General features: G+C 36.4%; 1 protein-coding gene across 2 annotated transcripts in view; it reads left to right on the top strand.

Annotated features, from left to right (window-relative positions):
- LOC129417627 (calcium permeable stress-gated cation channel 1) overlaps positions 1–17,948 on the top strand; it is a 78,706-nt gene extending 60,758 nt beyond the window's left edge. For both annotated transcript variants that reach the window (XM_073869541.1, XM_073869540.1), the window contains exons 16-23: positions 9,850–9,936; positions 10,164–10,229; positions 10,337–10,499; positions 10,818–10,923; positions 11,362–11,529; positions 15,696–15,811; positions 16,754–16,828; positions 17,051–17,948. In XM_073869541.1, the coding sequence (XP_073725642.1) occupies positions 9,850–9,936; positions 10,164–10,229; positions 10,337–10,499; positions 10,818–10,923; positions 11,362–11,529; positions 15,696–15,811; positions 16,754–16,828; positions 17,051–17,275 (1,006 nt within the window). In that variant the 3' untranslated portion in view covers positions 17,276–17,948. The remainder of the gene's footprint in view (positions 1–9,849; positions 9,937–10,163; positions 10,230–10,336; positions 10,500–10,817; positions 10,924–11,361; positions 11,530–15,695; positions 15,812–16,753; positions 16,829–17,050) is intronic.
- Positions 17,949–18,181: the final 233 nt, after the last annotated feature.

Below are 18,181 nucleotides of genomic sequence, written 5' to 3'. Positions count from 1 at the left end.
CAATCAAAGACGACTTTAACATTTTCACAGGGTTTCCAGAAAAGTGTACGAAAAACATCAGACGTTCAGCCAACAGTTTGTGGGCGTGACGTCTGAGGCTGAGACTAACAGTGATCTGACTTTGGACAGAGCGCAGCTCTCTGCACGTGCGCGATAGTGAGTGAGGCGCAAAGATGCAGCGGGTTATATTTTAAACAAAAGGATAGTTTGCCTCAGCTTGCATGAAACTCATAAAACTGAACAAATACATAAGGATTACTACTTTAGTTTATGTTCAAACTTCGGACAGATGCGAGAGCGCGTGCAAGTGAGACAGAGAAGCGCAGCTGCTTATGATGCTGGATTTATTTCAGATGCTATGAGTCCAAGACACACGCATTAAGTCCATGTGCATTAACTCCATGTTAGAGATACGCGGATGGACTATTATTTCATCCGCAACCGCATCACAAAACTCATCATCCGTCCACCATCCATCCGCAACGTTTCTGACCAGTTTTCAAAACCGCACCCGCCCGCCATCCGCTGACTGGGCGATGCAAGACGCTGCTGATGACAGCCGCGAGACTAGAAAGCTCTAATATATCAGCAGTGAACTCCGTCTCCGATCGGCGCACAGGGACAATAAATAAATAAATAAATAGCCTAAATTAAACGCACAAATTACATGGCCTGCACTGGTGTCATCCTGATTTACCACTTTGTAAAACTTATTCCAGGCAACCCTTTTCTGACATTCTATTTCCTTTGTTTTTAATTCTCATTTTTGGAGTTTGCCACGTACCTCCTTCGCCAGCGTTGATAAGAGCTGTGTCAAAATGCATCATTTCTCCGCGCTGTTAATGATAGAACGATGGATCCTTAACAGCCGAGGATAACCCAAACATTTAAAAGCTTTATTAAATAAAAGTGTGTATTTATTAGAAAACTTTTTCTTGTCACTGTTTTAGTATTATAAGTTACGTTTTGTGTTAATATTATTCTGTTTATGTTGCGTATATTTCTAGGTTGATTATTTGATATGCTGTTGAATAGATTAATCTACATCAATGTGTCATATGTTCTAAAATAAATTAACATTTTTCTGATTACATATTTATTTTAATAAGTCAGAAATGTCTCCGCTGTTTTCTGCTGACAGGCGCGGTGGGCGCTACTGGGGGCGTGTGCAGCAGACACAAATTGTGGGTCCTCAGAAGGCTAGACCGTCTCATTTCAGTTCTCTTCTTGAACTTCTGTGGCTGCCACTATGAAAGGCAGAGAGGTCGCATGCTTAGAAGGACACAGCTAATAACAAGCAGTCGACCGAATTGAATTAAAATATTATTTTTCGTCACGTCATCCGCCCGATCCATGTAACTGCCAACCGCGCATAGTCCATGTGTGTGCAAGAAGGAATCCTCTCTCTACAAGCTCTCACGTTAAGTGAAGCCCACAAACCCCTATGCGAGTTGTGCAATGTGCATGTTAATGTTAAAGTATTATAATAATAATAATAAATAATGGCATATCATTTTTGTCTAAATTATATGCCATATAAAAAATATGTAAAAATCGAGAATCGGATCGAATCGTGACCTTAGAATCGAAAATGTAATCGAATCGAGGATTTGGAGAATCGTGACACCCCTAGTTTTTATAAATCTTATGCCTGCCCGGTGCAGCTCAGTCGTGTAAACTTCCGAAATTTACAAGCATGCAATCGCATTCTTGCTTTCATGCACGAGATGAAGCATGCGAGAGCGAGCGAACGAGAAAGAGAGAGAGGCAGCGTTGTGCTGATATATGCTTCTGATACTATTGTAATTTTCTTTCCAGTTTGTTTCACTAAATCTCCGCTATTTTAAACAGTACTCGACATGTGCTCCAGGATTTTTTTTAACTCCTCAAGAAAATAGAGTAATGGTGACATTCCTAAATCCAATGTAGAGATATATGCATGTATAGTCCACGCATTTAAAGTGTTTTTAACATGTAGAACTTGTCGGCTTTATCATTTTAAAAGTAGATCACCACACAAAAAAGCAGCATTTGTATTATCTATTCACAAATTCCCTACCTTAATTTCTCCTGGAGATTGTCTTTAATCTTTTAATTCTCCGTTTGTTTTGTTGTTGTGGCTGGCAGCCAGCGGGAGCTACTTGGCGCTTCCGGGACGTCAAAGGTTTGGGGATATCAAGTTACGTTGCGGAAGTTACGTTGCCACATAGGCCTACGTAATTTAACCTTATCAAAGAACGTAATTAAATGTAAAAATATATATTCCCAAATATTTAATATATATGCTACAGGGTATGGAAGCATATGGGTAGCTAAATTCAATTTAGAATGTAATATGCAATATGACAATGCAATATGTAAAATGACAATGCATTTCTGTATTTAAGTTTACATTTTCCATGCATTTATGTGCAATCCTTGGTGCAAAATAGAAATGAAAATGTAATACTTTAATTTACATTTTCCATTTTCTACAGCCCTGTTTTAAATACATATTTTAATGCTTTAAAAGTTGCAAAATTAAAATGGAAATGTATTACCCGAACTGATATAATGTGTTTCACATTGTAAAGCAAAAACTGTAGCAAAATTGTCATTTAAATGTAAATTTCCCTAAATGCATTTACATTTACAGGTGGGAAACTTGGGATTGCATTTTCATTTACAATGCATGCAATGGATGTAGCAAAATTAAATTGGAAATGTATTAGCTGGATTGATTAGATATGCTTTACATGGTCAAGCAAAAACTGTAGCAAAATGATCGTTTAAATGTAATTTTCTCTAAATGCATTTACATTTACGGGTGGGAAACATGGAATTGCATTTTCATTTACATAGCGCGCAACGGATGTAGCAAAATTCAATTGAAAATGCATTCCGAGTTGACCACGCCCCCGCCCTGTGAATCACTGCGTCAAGGCGGGGCCAACAACTCCCATTGCCTGGCCTCTCACGTGGGAAACATGGCGGCAGCAGGGCTGATTGAGACTGTTATATTCGCTGACCGATTAAGTGAAGCATAAACAGAGAAATATTAGTGTTTATGGAGATTATTACGTGTCTGTAGGTGACAGAACTACAGCGTTGTTTGATCCTCTCACCGAATTGCCTGCATTATCAGACGCTAGTTCACCTCGCACTGTCCTGTGGCTGCCTTTCGTGCCTTCGCATTCAAGTAGCGGAGCGGCAATCGGGAAAGTCGGGACTTTTCCCGGTGGACCGGCAGTGTTTTGAGGCTGCGAACGCCGGTCTGATAATAGTTATACATTGCGAGTTAGCAACACAATCTGGCAGCCTGATGTGCGGCCGATTCCCGCTGGTCAAACTGTGCAGCCTTTCTGCTCAACACAGTAAAGTGCCCTCAACCCGTTCGGCAGGTCCAACATGTCTAGGATTTACAAAAATACGGGGATCAATGAACGACCCCTCAACAAATGGCATAGCCTGTTGGCCTTTGATGTGTTTATTGCAGTATGTATGCGGTTAGATTTGTCAAGCAGCCGTCTTGTGCTTTCACACTCTGTTTGCAGTGCGCTGCAGCTGCTGACCGCTGCTTTTGACTATAAAAATATCGTGTGATTGACACTTCCTGCGGAAAAGCGCAAAAACAATATAACATCATCATTTTTTTTTCACAAAACAATATACTTTAGATATTATTTGATAGACTAGTAAGTGTGGATTAATGATGTTTAAAATCTCTAGCCTGGTGGTCAGGAAATTAATGGATCAAATCAGCAGATTTGCAAATGTTTATTTATCTCCACATATATCATTAATAAAAATTAGCAGTGTAACTTTGCAGTGTACCACATTATATTTCCTACGTATATATGATTTCCATATTATAGACGAGAGTATTCAACGGCAATAAACGTCTCATATGGCAATAAATATCTTTCAACATTATTGTTTCTAAAATGTTGACAAAATTATTTTCAAAGTTATTCAGAGATGCACACATTATTCCGCATATGATTTGAATATTAGACTTAACATAACAGCACCATGAAATGAATAAACAGAGAAGGAAGCAGGATTGATATAAATTGTATTATTATAAAACAATAAGCAATATTACTGAAATAAACTCTTATGGTAAATGCGCCAAACACGCTTTTAACCACACTAACAGGTCAAAATAAGCAATGACAGTGGAAAAAACATTATTATCTCTCAACACTTTATATGACAAATAATATATTTAAAGGAAATATTCTTACAGTATTCAAAGATGCACACATAATTCCATTTATTGCTTCCTGTTGTCTCTGGCCTCGCTCTGTTAATATTGACAGGTGCGCATCCCTGTCTTCCAAACAGGTATCATTTTGTAAAGTTAATCCTTAAAATTAGCCATGATTTTATTATTGTGAAAAAAATTGATTACGGTTTGTATTACTCTTGTTTTTTTTTACCACTGAGGGCCTACAGATGTTTCTTCCGCGAACATTTCATCACAGTTCAAATAAACCCTGACTGTTACATGTATGTATTTATACGTTGAAAACATTGTCCAAATCTTTTTTAATTATTTTAAAATACAGAAAACAGCGTTAAAACCCCTCACGGAGTGAAAAAAGGTAGACAGACTGAACTTCGACATAAATACCTTTTGACATGTTTTGTGAAGAAGAAGAACCATTATCTGTTCCGGTAAAATTCTGTTCTTTAACAATAATGCATGGATTATCATTTAACAAGAATAACCATGGTTTTACTACAGTAAGGTTTAACTATGGTTGTAGAAAATCTGTAGTAAACATGTTTTTTTTTATTTTGCTTTAAGGTAAAACGGTTCATTTTGGTAAGGGTCATTAATTGTTTTACTGTTTGCTGTTACGACTACCACAATTAAACGTAATTTTACTTCACATGTTTTGTTTGCTTCATTAAAACGAATTTAATTTCATTTAATTTGTTTCTTAATTTTAATTTATGTTTTGTTAATAACTTTTGTGGATATAAATAAATAAGAACATTAAAAATAGTGAATAAGATAAGACGACGTCACTGGCCACAGGTCAGTAGCCTACCCTTCACTACGCTTCTGCTATGAAAGTGTATAAAGGTACATAAGTTAAATGTATGTTTGGTCTGATCGGGTCAATATGCTCTTATTCGAAAAGAAAAAAATCTATTAATTTTTTTTAACGTGTCACAGGTTTAAGGCATTGTAATATAGAATGGTCATTTAATGCGTATCACTTGATCTGTGTTATTTTATGTAAAGAAGTATACATGAAAATTATTTTGTATGTATTTCTAATTGTTTTGGCCATTCGGTTCGCAGTAACTTATTCGAGATTTAACACCGCTGGGTTTTCTGATTTCACTTAATCGCGTGTTATTTAGACGTGCTCCGCATCATGAGAAATTAGCCTCTTTTTACCGATAAAACAGAAGAGCTAACCGAGACAGACATGGAGAATGAAACGAAACTTAGAAAAAAATTATTATTTGCGGTGCTCTGGTTATGAACCGGATTGCTGGAGATGCAAACAGTAAAACAAGCAATATGACTCCGTCTTGGACCCTTAAGAAAATTTATCATAGTTTTACTATAGTTAAAGCCAAAATCATGGTTACAAGATCGTTTCGAAAACCAACCACCCAATAGCTTAAAAAACCTTAAACCTTACTGTAGTAAAACCATGGTTATTCTTGTTAGATGATAGTTAGATGATAATCCATTATTGCATAATTGTTAAAGACTTTCACTGGAACAGAATGTTTATTCTTCTTCTACAAAAACATATCAAACTAAATTAAGAATAGTCTGTTATATAGCCTATATACCTTTTATAATTCGCTCCGTCTGAGGTTATAACACCATTATCTGTATTTTAAAATCTTTAAAAAATGTAACAATGTTTTCAACGTAAAAATACATTCACATACATGTAACAGTCAGTGTTTATTTGAACTGTGATGAAATGTTCGCTGTAGAAACATCCGTAGGCTACTTGAATGCAAAGGCAGCCACATGACAGTGCGAGGTGAACTAGCGTCTGATAATGCAGACAATTCGGTGAGAGGATCAAACAACGCTGTAGTTCTGTCACCTACAGACACGTAATAATCTCCATAAACACTAATATTTCTCTGTTTATGCTTCACGTAATCGGTCAGCGAATGTAACACTCTCAATCAGCCCTGTTGCCGCCATGTTTCCCACGTGAGAGGCCAGGCAATGGGAGTTGTTGGCCCCGCCTTGACGCAGTGATTCACAGGGCGGGGGCGTGGTCAACTCGGAATGCATTTTCAATTGAATTTTGCTACATCCGTTGCGCGCTATGTAAATGAAAATGCAATCCCAAGTTTCCCACCCGTAAATGTAAATGCATTTAGGGAAAATTACATTTAAACGATCATTTTGCTACAGTTTTTGCTTGACCATGTAAAGCACATATAATCAATCCAGCTAATACATTTCCAATTTAATTTTGCTACATCCATTGCATGCATTGTAAATGAAAATGCAATCCCAAGTTTCCCACCTGTAAATGTAAATGCATTTAGGGAAATTTACATTTAAATGATAATTTTGCTACAGTTTTTGCTTGACAATGTGAAACACATTATATCAGTTCGGGTAATACATTTCCATTTTAATTTTGCAACTTTTAAAGCATTAAAATATGTATTTAAAACAGGGTTGTAGAAAATGGAAAATGTAAATTAAAGTATTACATTTTCATTTCTATTTTGCACCAAGGATTGCACATAAATGCATGGAAAATGTAAACTTAAATACAGAAATGCATTGTCATTTTACATATTGCATTGTCATATTGCATATTACATTCTAAATTGAATTTAGCTACCCATATGCTTCCATAATATGGAATTAGACGCAACATATCAGTTTTTTAATTTTGTTTTTAATGACCCGCCCCAACCCACCCCGCATTAAAGTTACAATTTCTTTACCCGCCACAACCCGACCTGCGGGTTACCCGCGGGTTACGAGACGACCCGCGCATCACTAGGGGGGATGTTTCATCCTATCTATATTTTTTCTCTGTTTATAAACTCTTAAATATGGGTATTTTTTTTTTAAAAAGATTAGCAAAAAGCTGAAATAATTGAATTTTTGTGAAGGAATTTTGTTAGAGATCAGATTCAGAATGATTATCAAAACATACACAGAGTTTAAAATTATCAAATAATTTTTTTGCTTTAGTTTTTTTTTATTGGGTAAGAATCTAGTGGATAACAGCGGTATTACAGCTTAACATAAAAACTCATCAGGGAAACGTTTTTTTTTCATGCAAATGTTGACAAGATAACTTGTCAATGGCAGGGAAAGAGTTAAATTATGAAAATTTACAAATTTAACACATTAATGCATTTAAAATTATTCTATTTAAATGCTTTTAAAATTCATTGTAATATCTACAATGCTTTAATGAATAAGCTGAATAAGAGGCACTTCACATTTTACTCTAAAACTGTGCAGAAAGCGCAACCGCGCCACTTTTTCCTTTCTTTCCAAGCACTTGGGCGCTCTCATAGCTAAGCATCCTAAGCGCTGCCTGACGTTGTGCCGAGCACCCATCGGCGGAAAAAGAAATCTGTGCTTATGCCAAAAGTTATCAAAATAATTACCCAGCATGAGTTGTTGCGTTTTTCCTTCCCTTTTGATGTAATATCTATAATATAATCTGCCATGATAAAATATAATCTGCCCTGATCATGCCTTTTATCTGCCGATATTGATTTTAGACCTATATATCACTGCATCTCTACTATGTATAAAAATGTTATGTGAAATTGAAATAATGTTTTTTTCCTAATCAGTTTTATCACCTGATTTTGTAATGAATATGAGCCATATTCTTGACAACCTTGGGATCATCAGAAAATTTCTTTATCTGACTTTGTAGTAATAACTCTGTAGTAATAATATATATATCACTGTCCTAAAGACCAGGGTAAGGAAGTTTGTGCTTTTGCTAATCTCTAGTGCAGTATATATGCATTGCATAAACACGTCCATATCAGTGCACAAACATATTGCATAACAGCAGAACAACCCCCCAACTCAGTCTCCCACCCACCCATGCACGTTAACACGGTGTCCCTCACTCCTGCACTCTCTGCTTGTCTCTCCAGTCTTGTTGTCATAGTGATCATAACAAGGGCATAATCTGCACACTGGCGGCGTCTTTCACGCAGTCACATTATGTAGTGCATCTGGATCAAAATGTCTGTATTCTGCAACTGTGATTTCTCCACTTGAATATGATATCTACACAGTGGAAACATTGTGCTATAATTGTGCACTCTAAAGTAAACAACATATAATCAAAATTTGTCTTATTTTACACATTCCTTATCTTATTGTTAATACTTTATGGATGTTATTCAAAGAAAAAAAATGTTTGAACTTGCTCCACCTTTAAAACAACACTAATTTCTACCACAAGTATATGTACAACCTTAAGCCTTTCACTAGTAGCTGCCCTGAGCTATGCAATGTAAAATATAGCGAAATATTATATATAATTTAAAATACAGATCCTTTTAAATTTGAGGATTTATAAACCCAAAGACAGTCAATTGCAAAAGATGTAATAAAATGTCACTGTTAAAGGAACAGTATGTAAGAAATGAATATCAATTAATCATAAAATGGCCCTGATATGTCACTAGACATTAAGAAATCATTTTCATTTCAAAAACTTATCTCACTGATAACAGGTCTGGCCAGGATATTGTCATTTAAAAGGTGGAGTTGCAGCCCTCTACTAATGTTTATGTTGTCATGTTGTGTATTGGCCACCAGTTGTGTGATTGCAGTACCAGTTTTAGCCACAAGTTTTGTGATTGCAATAGAGACAGAGCGCAGCGCGTCATAACCTGAAAACCACGCCCACCGGGGGGGAAAGCGATCCAACCGTCTCCATTGACTTTGTATTGCGAGAAGCCGCCTCCTTGTCATTTCTGGCCTACAACAAAACACCGAATAATGCCTAAAAGCCGCTGCGTGACAACATGCACAGCCAACAAGCCAAAGAACCCAGAAATAAGTCCCTATAAGCTGTCGAGCCGCAAAACCCAGCCCCCAAGGAGAACAAAGTGGATCGCCGACTACGTTTCCCCTTATTGGACGCAGTTTTACGAATAGGAGCACTATGAAAAGTTGCCTGCCTCCATTTCCGTGTCCCTAAACGCTCGCTCTTTTGAAGTCGAAAGCTTATAAAAACGTATTTGGTTTTTTTGGGTTGTTAGATGTACACCTTGTCACACAGCAGCTTTAGGGTATTAATCTGTTTTTAAGTTTAATCTGTAAATAACTTTTTATAAGCTGTCGACCCCAAAAAACGAGCGTTCAAAGACACAGAAATGGACACAGGCAACTTTTCATAGTAATACTATTAGTAGAACTGCGTCCAATAGGGGGAAACGTAGTCGGCGATCCACTTTATTCTCCTTAAAGGCTGGGTTTTACGGCTCGACAGCTTATAAAAACTTATTTCCGGGTTCTTTGGCTTGTTAGCTGTACATATTGTCACACAGCAGCTTTTAGGCATTATTCAGTTTTTTGTTATAAGCCAGAAATGACAAGGAGGCGGCTTCTCGCCATACAAAGTCAATGGAGACGGTTGGATCGCTTTCCCCCCCTGTGGGCGTGGTTTTCAAATTTGCATAACTGCGCTCTGTCTCTATACCAGTGTTGGCCACAATCCTACATACTGTTCCTTTAACTAAAAAACTACCATCTGACTAATGTTGCAAACTTTATATTGACTTGTCTACATAGTATGCATTTCAGAAGAACAGTTTTAAAATGACTACCTAGATTTACAATACATTGTCATCTACTTGTGTCTCTTTTAGGTCCAGTGAGAATCAGGTCACCATGCATAAATGCTTTTTCCTGCTTGTCTTCATGGTCATTATTTTACCATCACTGGGTCTGTCCAGGTAAATATCCTTTAATATGAGTGCAGAATCTCAATTCAAAAATAAATGGTAGTTAGTGTAGCATCACTTGAAGTTTATGATGTAAGTTGGATTCAATACATTACCATTTTAAGTTAATATTTCAGACATTTCATCAGGATAATTCATTACTTTGGTGTACCTTTTATGGGCACTGTAATAATTTTTAGAGCAAATATTAAACACTAACCCTCTTCTCTGCTCTCTAGCTTGGATTTGTTCTTCAGGTGGCTTTTTGACATCCACTTCCTGGATGAACCAGATGTGAAGTTTCAGTAAGAAATTGTTATTTTTGCTGTTTCCAGATATTTTTATTCATTATTGATACATGCAGTACAATCTAATTTGTTGAAACTGACATATGTTTAATTCGACCCATCAGGTGTGTGTTCTTGCCGGACAATGGGGCATTCTTTGTGAACTATGTGATTACATCCAGTCTAATAGGAACAGGAATGGAGCTGCTGCGTATTCCTGCACTGCTGGTGTATTCGCTTCGCCTCTGTTTTGCCAAATCTAAAGCTGAGCGCATCCACGTTAAAAGAGTAAGTGATTATGTACAGTAAGTTTGCCTATGAATGTTCACATATAAAGAAAGATCAAAATGTTAACAGTCCAAAAACGTCAACAATAATAATAATATTTTGAAAATAAAGTTAAAATTACACAATTAAACTTGAGAGTAAAGTCATATGAGAGTAAAGTCATAACATTTCAAGAAAAAACTTGCTGTACCCTACTTACATATTTTGGATATATGAATAAATTAATGTGATTATGCAGTTTTGGATCCATTGGTTGAAGAGAATAAAGTTTTGACTTTCGGACATCTTCTTTAACTTATTTCTCCTCTCTCACCTCAGAGTCAAGCCTATGAGTTTCAGTTTGGTCTTGAATATGCCTGGACCATGTGCATATTTTCAGTCAGCATGACCTACAGCATCACTTGTCCCATCATTGTACCTTTTGGTGAGTCTTTAAAGTTAACACCTTCAGTTTTACCTCCTTTCATGTTCTTGTACCTCGTTCTCATCCTCAGTCAGTGTGTGGGCGTCTGAGCCGTATCTCCAACAGCATCTCAATATCGGCGTGTGACACGGCCGCTATGTGAGAACCCGCTTCAGTCTTCCAGACGCTCCGACCCGTCTAGCCGAGATCCAGACGCCCACTCCACGCCTGTTCTGTCACCAATACACGCCATGACTGTTTATTTACTATACACTGATCATGGTTTTTTTGCTTAGTTTTGAATTGTTCGGCAACTTTTAATAACGTAGGATATACATACAAATTTTATATAATATAGCTGTGTAACTTTTTGTTTAGTTGACTTTATCCGAACGCACTTGGAATAGTGATTGTAATTTGAAAAGTATTTTTTTAACACAAACTATGCTCATTTTGTAGGATTGCTCTACCTTGTTCTGAAGCATATGGTAGATCGCTATAATATCTACTATGCCTATATACCCACAAAGCTCAGCCAGAGGGTCCACTCGGCCGCAATCAGTCAAGTGGTGTTGGCACCTATTCTTTGCATGTTCTGGCTGCTATTCTTCTCTGTGCTCAGACTCGGTAGGTTCACACTTACTCTTTAGACTCATATCTGTTGTTGTTGTTTGGATAATCTGCAGATTAATCAGAAATAGAGAGAGAGAGATCAACTGATGATGTTGCTTAGATTTGAGTGAAAATTCAAAGTAATACGGTTTGTTTCTGATTTGTGTCTCATTTCTATTTTATTTCTACACTGTAAAAAAGCTGGTTTAACTTAAAAATGTAGGTTACCTGGTTACAGTTAAAGTCCCTGTAAAGTCAGATATTAAATGTGTTTTTAATTTATCACACCACAGAAAAATGTGTACATAACCACCCAGCCAAACTGAATGATGGAAAAACAGGAATAAACAAGTCTTTAAAATTATGGAAAAGGCAGCATTCTCTGCTCTCAAGCAGTGGGGGTGTGTCCGTTGTTGCACTGAAACCACGCCCACTCACAGGAAAGCTGCCGTCTCTCTCGACTTTCAAATACTGCTTCAGCATGAATGTTTTATGGGCGGGGCCAGGGCGTGCTCATTTTGAGCTTTGGAGTTTTATGTCTTAAACTGGCCCACTTTAGTTCCAGGGGTGCAAACTTGGCACCTTTCTGCGAAATTCGCCGTTCTTTATCCAAAATGAGGGGTTCCAGTAAATAAAATTATGAAAATCATGTCTAGCTATTGTTATGTTTTACAATTTATAGTCACCTTTTTTTTTAAGCAGTCTTTAAGTTTAAGCAGTCTGTGCAGATTGAGGGCACACACTTGTAGTATTTTCTCATTCGAGGCTACGGGCCCACGTCACGTTGGTGTGTGCGTGGTCCCAAAAGCGTAACATTTGTACACGCATTTAAGCACCGCAGTTTTAAATTAAGTGACTTTAAGCCATTGAAACACAAACAACAGTGCTATGCACGCGCTGTTTCGGGGCGTGCAAGCCGCGCATCCACTTCTCATTGAGCTTGTCTGTATTTTTGCCACTGTATTAGCCTTAAATGCACACATGCGTCAAAATTCCAGTTTTTTTCAAGTATCCTCATGAACATGACAATTTACGTCTTAAGAGAAAGTAAACAGCTAAAAGAGAAAACGCATGTGTTACAGTATATTTGATATATAATTTGGTCTTAAGGTGGAAGTTACATAATTTTGCTCCTGTCTGTCACTCGTGTTAATCTGCTTTTAACTGCTTTTAACTAAATCACTTTTCTACCTCTAATAAGATTTGTATGTCGAATTGTATCAAGTTCGATTCGAGTTGCTCATTCAGGGTTCATATTCATACTGTATTAGAGCTATGACTTTGAACAGAACAAACCCTGAATGACTTGTTTATGTGTAGGCCTACTGAATAATATGAAATAAATTTCTGTAACACTTTACAAAAAAGGTTATTTGTGCACATTAGCTAATGCATTATGAACCAAAAATAATACAATATATTGTATAGTATAAGCATTTATTAATTCTTATTTATGTCATTAATTGATGTTAGTTTGAGGTGCGTTAACTAATGTTAACAGTTTAAAATTTAATTTAAAAATGAAAATGCTAAAATTAATAACATATATATGAGTTTGCACCCCTGAGTTCACAACTATATTAAAATAATATAATTAAATCCTCAGTAGCCTTAATAAGCCTAAACAATTATGATTTTTGCCATAATCGTGCAGTCCTGGGAACAGGGCCCGGTTCCCCAAAACGTTCTTATCGCTAAGTAGTTCTTAACCTATTCCTTAACCTCTCTCTTAACTCTATGGCACGATTCCCAAAACGTTCGTACGCTAAGTATATCTTCTGTAAGTCACACTTTCGTAAGGTTGGTCTGGACCATTCGTAAGCTCTCTCTTAGCGTTGTTTGAGTGAAAAAAGCTATCGCCGCCACTGTGCAGCAGTCTTTAGACATGAGCTGTCAAACTATAGTATGTTGACAATGATTTTATGTTATGTTATTTTAAGACTTATAATACAATATGTTTGCAATGGATAGAGGACTATTTATGCAGTTGACTTTATTTGGTATCAGAACTAATGAATCAAAGACGGAACCGGTGTTGTGTCAAAGTTTGTTCCCCATCGAAGTCTGTTCCCTCAATGTTTATAGCGTTTTCATAACGTTAAATGTATAATTTATTTAAAAAGATTAAAGATTGAATTGGTTATACTAAAAAGCAATATGTCATGTATTCTATAATACTTTATTATTGTAGATAATAATTTATTAAATATTTCATACATTTGACAGTTTTATATTGGGGTATGTCTTTTAACATATTATAACATTATACTGTTTGTTTTAAAAATGTATGTTTGCATACATAATAAATATATATTATACATATAATATGATTCATACTGTAAAAATAATTGACTTACCATTAAGAACAGTAAAGATACATTACATAAATGCACACATATCCATCTCGGTAGCCATTAAAACTTTCAATGTATATAAAGAATAAACATATAATTTGATAAAAACTCTATAAAAACACTACAATAAAGGAAAACAGGGGGAACAGACGTTGACACAACACCGGCCGCGGAGCCGTTTAGTCCATGCCAATTTTTTTATTCTGCAACATTTAAATCCTTTTGACATTTTGCCTGACGTGGCTAAATTAAAAAAAAAAAGTGTACCAAGACAACTCATATGGAACAAAACATTAACCAATGGCAAGCAATACCGCATTAAACAAAAGTAACTGCACCTGCTTGCCAATCAATTCTGATTGTAAAGTACCTTACCATTAGTATAAAAGTGTATTACATAATTGTTAAAAGTCGTTAAACCCATGTCAAGAACCGGCACAAGTGGCACAACGGGATAAGGATGATTAGCGAGGGATACCCGGTTCGTCTACCTGTATTACTGACTTTGATAATTTAATTAATAGTCTATATTTTACGGATAACTTAAACTATGTTAAAATAAATGTTACTGGAATAACTTGAGTAATGTTCCATTTGTATAGAGCGTGTTGTCTTTCTTAACGCCGTAATGCACCTTCGCGTGAAGTGGAAAATCGATCCCTGAGAGATCGATCGCAAATAATTCAGCACCTTCACTTGGGACAGCGCCATTTTTACGTCGAACTTAGGCAGCGTGTTAAGAAGCTTCCTAAGAGACACTTCGGGGAACACACTTAGGAACATATACAACTTTGGTAAGATATATCTTTTTGAGTCTTCTTAGCACGCTAAGAGTGTACGTTATCGGGGAACCGGGCCCAGATGTGTTTGTCTTTTCAAATGATGGGTCTTGAGATTACCTGTTGGGTTGAAAAAGTTTGGAAACCCCTGATATACAACACACAAGCAAGATTTATCAAGTATGCGATTTTCTTTTTTTGTACTTAGATCATGTATATTGCGAAATAATGTACATTGTTTCAAAAAAGCAAATATATAATGGATATTCAACATTTTGTTTTACTTGAGTAAACTTGATAAAACATACTTTTTTCCAATAAACTGAAAAGTTTTAGATTTTTGTCACTCTTGCAATAGATGATAATGACGATTCATTGTTACATCTATAACTTAGATTTTAAAAAATTACGATTTGTAGATAATTTTCCTTTTACATTTAGTATAAAGTCGCATTCAAATTTATTTTAGGAATTCTACCGGTCCTCATGATGGCGAATCCTGGCCTGGGTGGGGCCTTGCTCAGTGGGTCAAAGGCATCATTGAGCCACCGTTTTAGGCCTGCCTAAAAATGCAAAACTCAGAAATGGTGAAAACTGTTTAACGATCTAACTCTGCAATGCAGTACTACATAGTTTACAGTCTTTGTGGTGTGTTTCAGGAATACATTTTTAACATTTATATTGTGTTCAGAAACAATTTTCAAGATTAACTTTACACTTGAGACTTTCAACTTGAAAATATTAGGTGACACAACATTTTACAACAGCTTTTTAGTTAACTAATATTTTTTACTTTTTTCAATTGAATTTTTCATAATAATAACTTACAATAATACAACTATAGTATGCATATTTAAAGCTTTAAATACTAATCAAAGAGCCAAGACAGTGAACTTCCAGACTGAGACTAAAACCATAACACAGAGAAATTAGACCAACACCAGCGCCATGGTTACAAAATGTCTGAAGACTAAAACCAAGAAAAACGAAGACTCCAATAATGTGATATTATTAGTACTAATAATCTCATGGTTTATCTCTTGTGCAGGTCCAATGCAGCCCATCACTCTCTTTACTTTCATAACTCTAATATCCTGTATTGCCTTCTCCTGCTTTGGCATATGTCTGAAAAAACTCAGACCTGACAGATCAACAAGCTATCAGGTCAGTTGTGGAAAACTTCATGTTGCAGTTTTATTCATGTTGATTTCAGATAATTCTGCAGATGCTGGTCAAATTGATACATCAGTTGTGTATTAACTGTGAACAGACATATTGATAAAGTGCATTATTAAAAAGTGTATAAATACATAAATGTAATGGCAGCATCTTATACTACATAAATCGTATTTTTTATTCGTATACTACTATAGAAATCGTAAATCGTATTTTTTTCTGAGATTTTTTTAAGAACATTTAAAGATACCCCTTTCATTTTCATTAATTTATACACTGCCTAAAAAGTCAATTAAAGGCCCCATATTATGCAAAATCCACTTTTACAAGATGTTTGGACATAAATGTGTTTTGGCAGTATTTGAACACAACCCCCCTACAATGAAAAAAATCCACCCACTCCTCCTTTTTAATCTTTATTAAACCTGATAGAATAACATCCACACTGTCATATTTGACACTGTCAAAAACGTAATAAAAACTAGTAAACTTACTGACTGTTTTGGAAAAATAAACAAAATGGCATTTGCTTAATAATTTGGAACGCGGTGTAGACATGATTTTTTTATTTTCTTGTTAATGTGATGTCACACTGATAAAGCCCACTCATGGCCACTCACTGACTGGTTAACGTTACCCAAAAGCTTTTCTAAATGTGTTTGTTAGCATGTTGTAGCACTAATGCAGGCAAAGATACCAGACAGGAATCAGATCTATTTTTAACGGAAAGCTGTGGCTCATTAGCATTTAAAGGTACATACATGAAAATCGCACTTTTTTGCTCTGACCGAAATAGGGCCATCTTGCTATATAACAAATTCTTTGTTGGCTAAAACTTCACTAAAACCTGTCAATGATGACTTAGGAATGGGTTAGATAGAATAATATGTCCAAGCAGTAAACGCTGATCGCACTCCTGTTTGGTTTCAGATGTCTGATCAGACAACAGAAGGAGGCTTCAGCAATGCAGAGAGAACCACCGTTTCCACCACAACCACAGCTAATGTACCTGCTCCCATTCTTTCTCATTTCATTCAACACACTCTTATTTCAAGTTCCTCTTATCAAATTAATTCATCTCTCTCCTCTCATCCCTTTCTACACGCCATGTCAAAGGCACTCATCTCATCTTCACCTGTAGCATGTTGCATAAACAAAAAAAGAAGCTTATAAGATAATCACACTCTCGCTATCCACCCACTCACCTCTCCATCTTTCCCTCGACAGCTTTTTATAGCCTCCGTCCTGCTGGAGCCAGAGCTGGGTCTCACACCCATGCCCTCCCCGGCCCACCAGAGCTACGGCACCATGGTGAACAGTCAGAGTTCGGTGCGTGACGCCGAAGGGGGGGAAGAGAAAGATCTGGAGGAAACTTTGGAGACGGAACTCAAAGATGATCCAAATCCGTGCAGCCCCAGCCCTCTCATGGACAGCCCTGTGGGTTTTCAGTGACCAACATCGCCCCGAAAACTCAAGCCCCATGCCTCCTCTTAGCTAGCGGCTGATAAAGAGGCACCATGCTGCAATTTTGTTCCTCAACAATCTCCATTTACGAGTAAAAGACTAATTAGGGTCAGCCAAGCGACCTGCTTCAAAAGCTGGACGGGGAGTTTACTGAGATGGTGGTTTTAGGAGGGCTTTGATGAGCTTTTAGATTTAATGTGGGACTTTCAGAGAATTCAAACATGTACCGCAGCCTTCGTCTGAAGTGGATAAAAGCAAAGATCTGTTTAAAAAAGAGACCAGTCCACTTCCTTTGTTTGGACTACGCTTTCTACTTTTTCAATTTTCTCTTGTATCTTCCTTTCCTCTGTAATTAGGTTAATGGGTGTTATGGTCGACTGAAGGTTAGAACATCATATTTTGGAAGGTTTTTTGATGTACTTTTATATGCGTACTGCCACATCCAATAGCCCCAAAGAGATGCAGTGGTTCAGATATCCAAATCTAACTTGCTTCTTTTGCTGTTACAGTTTGTGCTTGTTGTCTGTTTATTCTGTACTTGTATTTTAGCAGTGCTATGTATTGTGTGACATTTTGCTGAGAGGGCGCTGTTTTAATCTGTTTACTATTATTAGATTATTTGCCACCTTCACATTGTACTCTAAAGTGACTTCACTTGTTATTGTTTTGTTTTTTTGCAGCGCATGCTGCTGTCAATTGGCAAAATTTCCCATTGAACCTTCTGTGGAAAGTAAAAGACAAAAAGTTAGGATATTTGCTATAAAGTATATATTTGACAGACACAACTTTTTGAATAAGTGCAAAAAAGCTTAAATGTGCTTATTGAGTACAAACATCCAATGTTTTGGGTTTAAAAAAAATTAAGATCTATAGACAGAAATTAATTTTAACTGA

The sequence above is a fragment of the Misgurnus anguillicaudatus genome, chromosome 7, assembly GCF_027580225.2.
Source record: "Misgurnus anguillicaudatus chromosome 7, ASM2758022v2, whole genome shotgun sequence".
NCBI classification, from domain to species: Eukaryota; Metazoa; Chordata; class Actinopteri; order Cypriniformes; family Cobitidae; genus Misgurnus; species Misgurnus anguillicaudatus.
The sequence above is the reverse complement of the archived record's forward strand: the minus strand, read 5'-3'. Positions and strand labels throughout refer to the sequence as shown.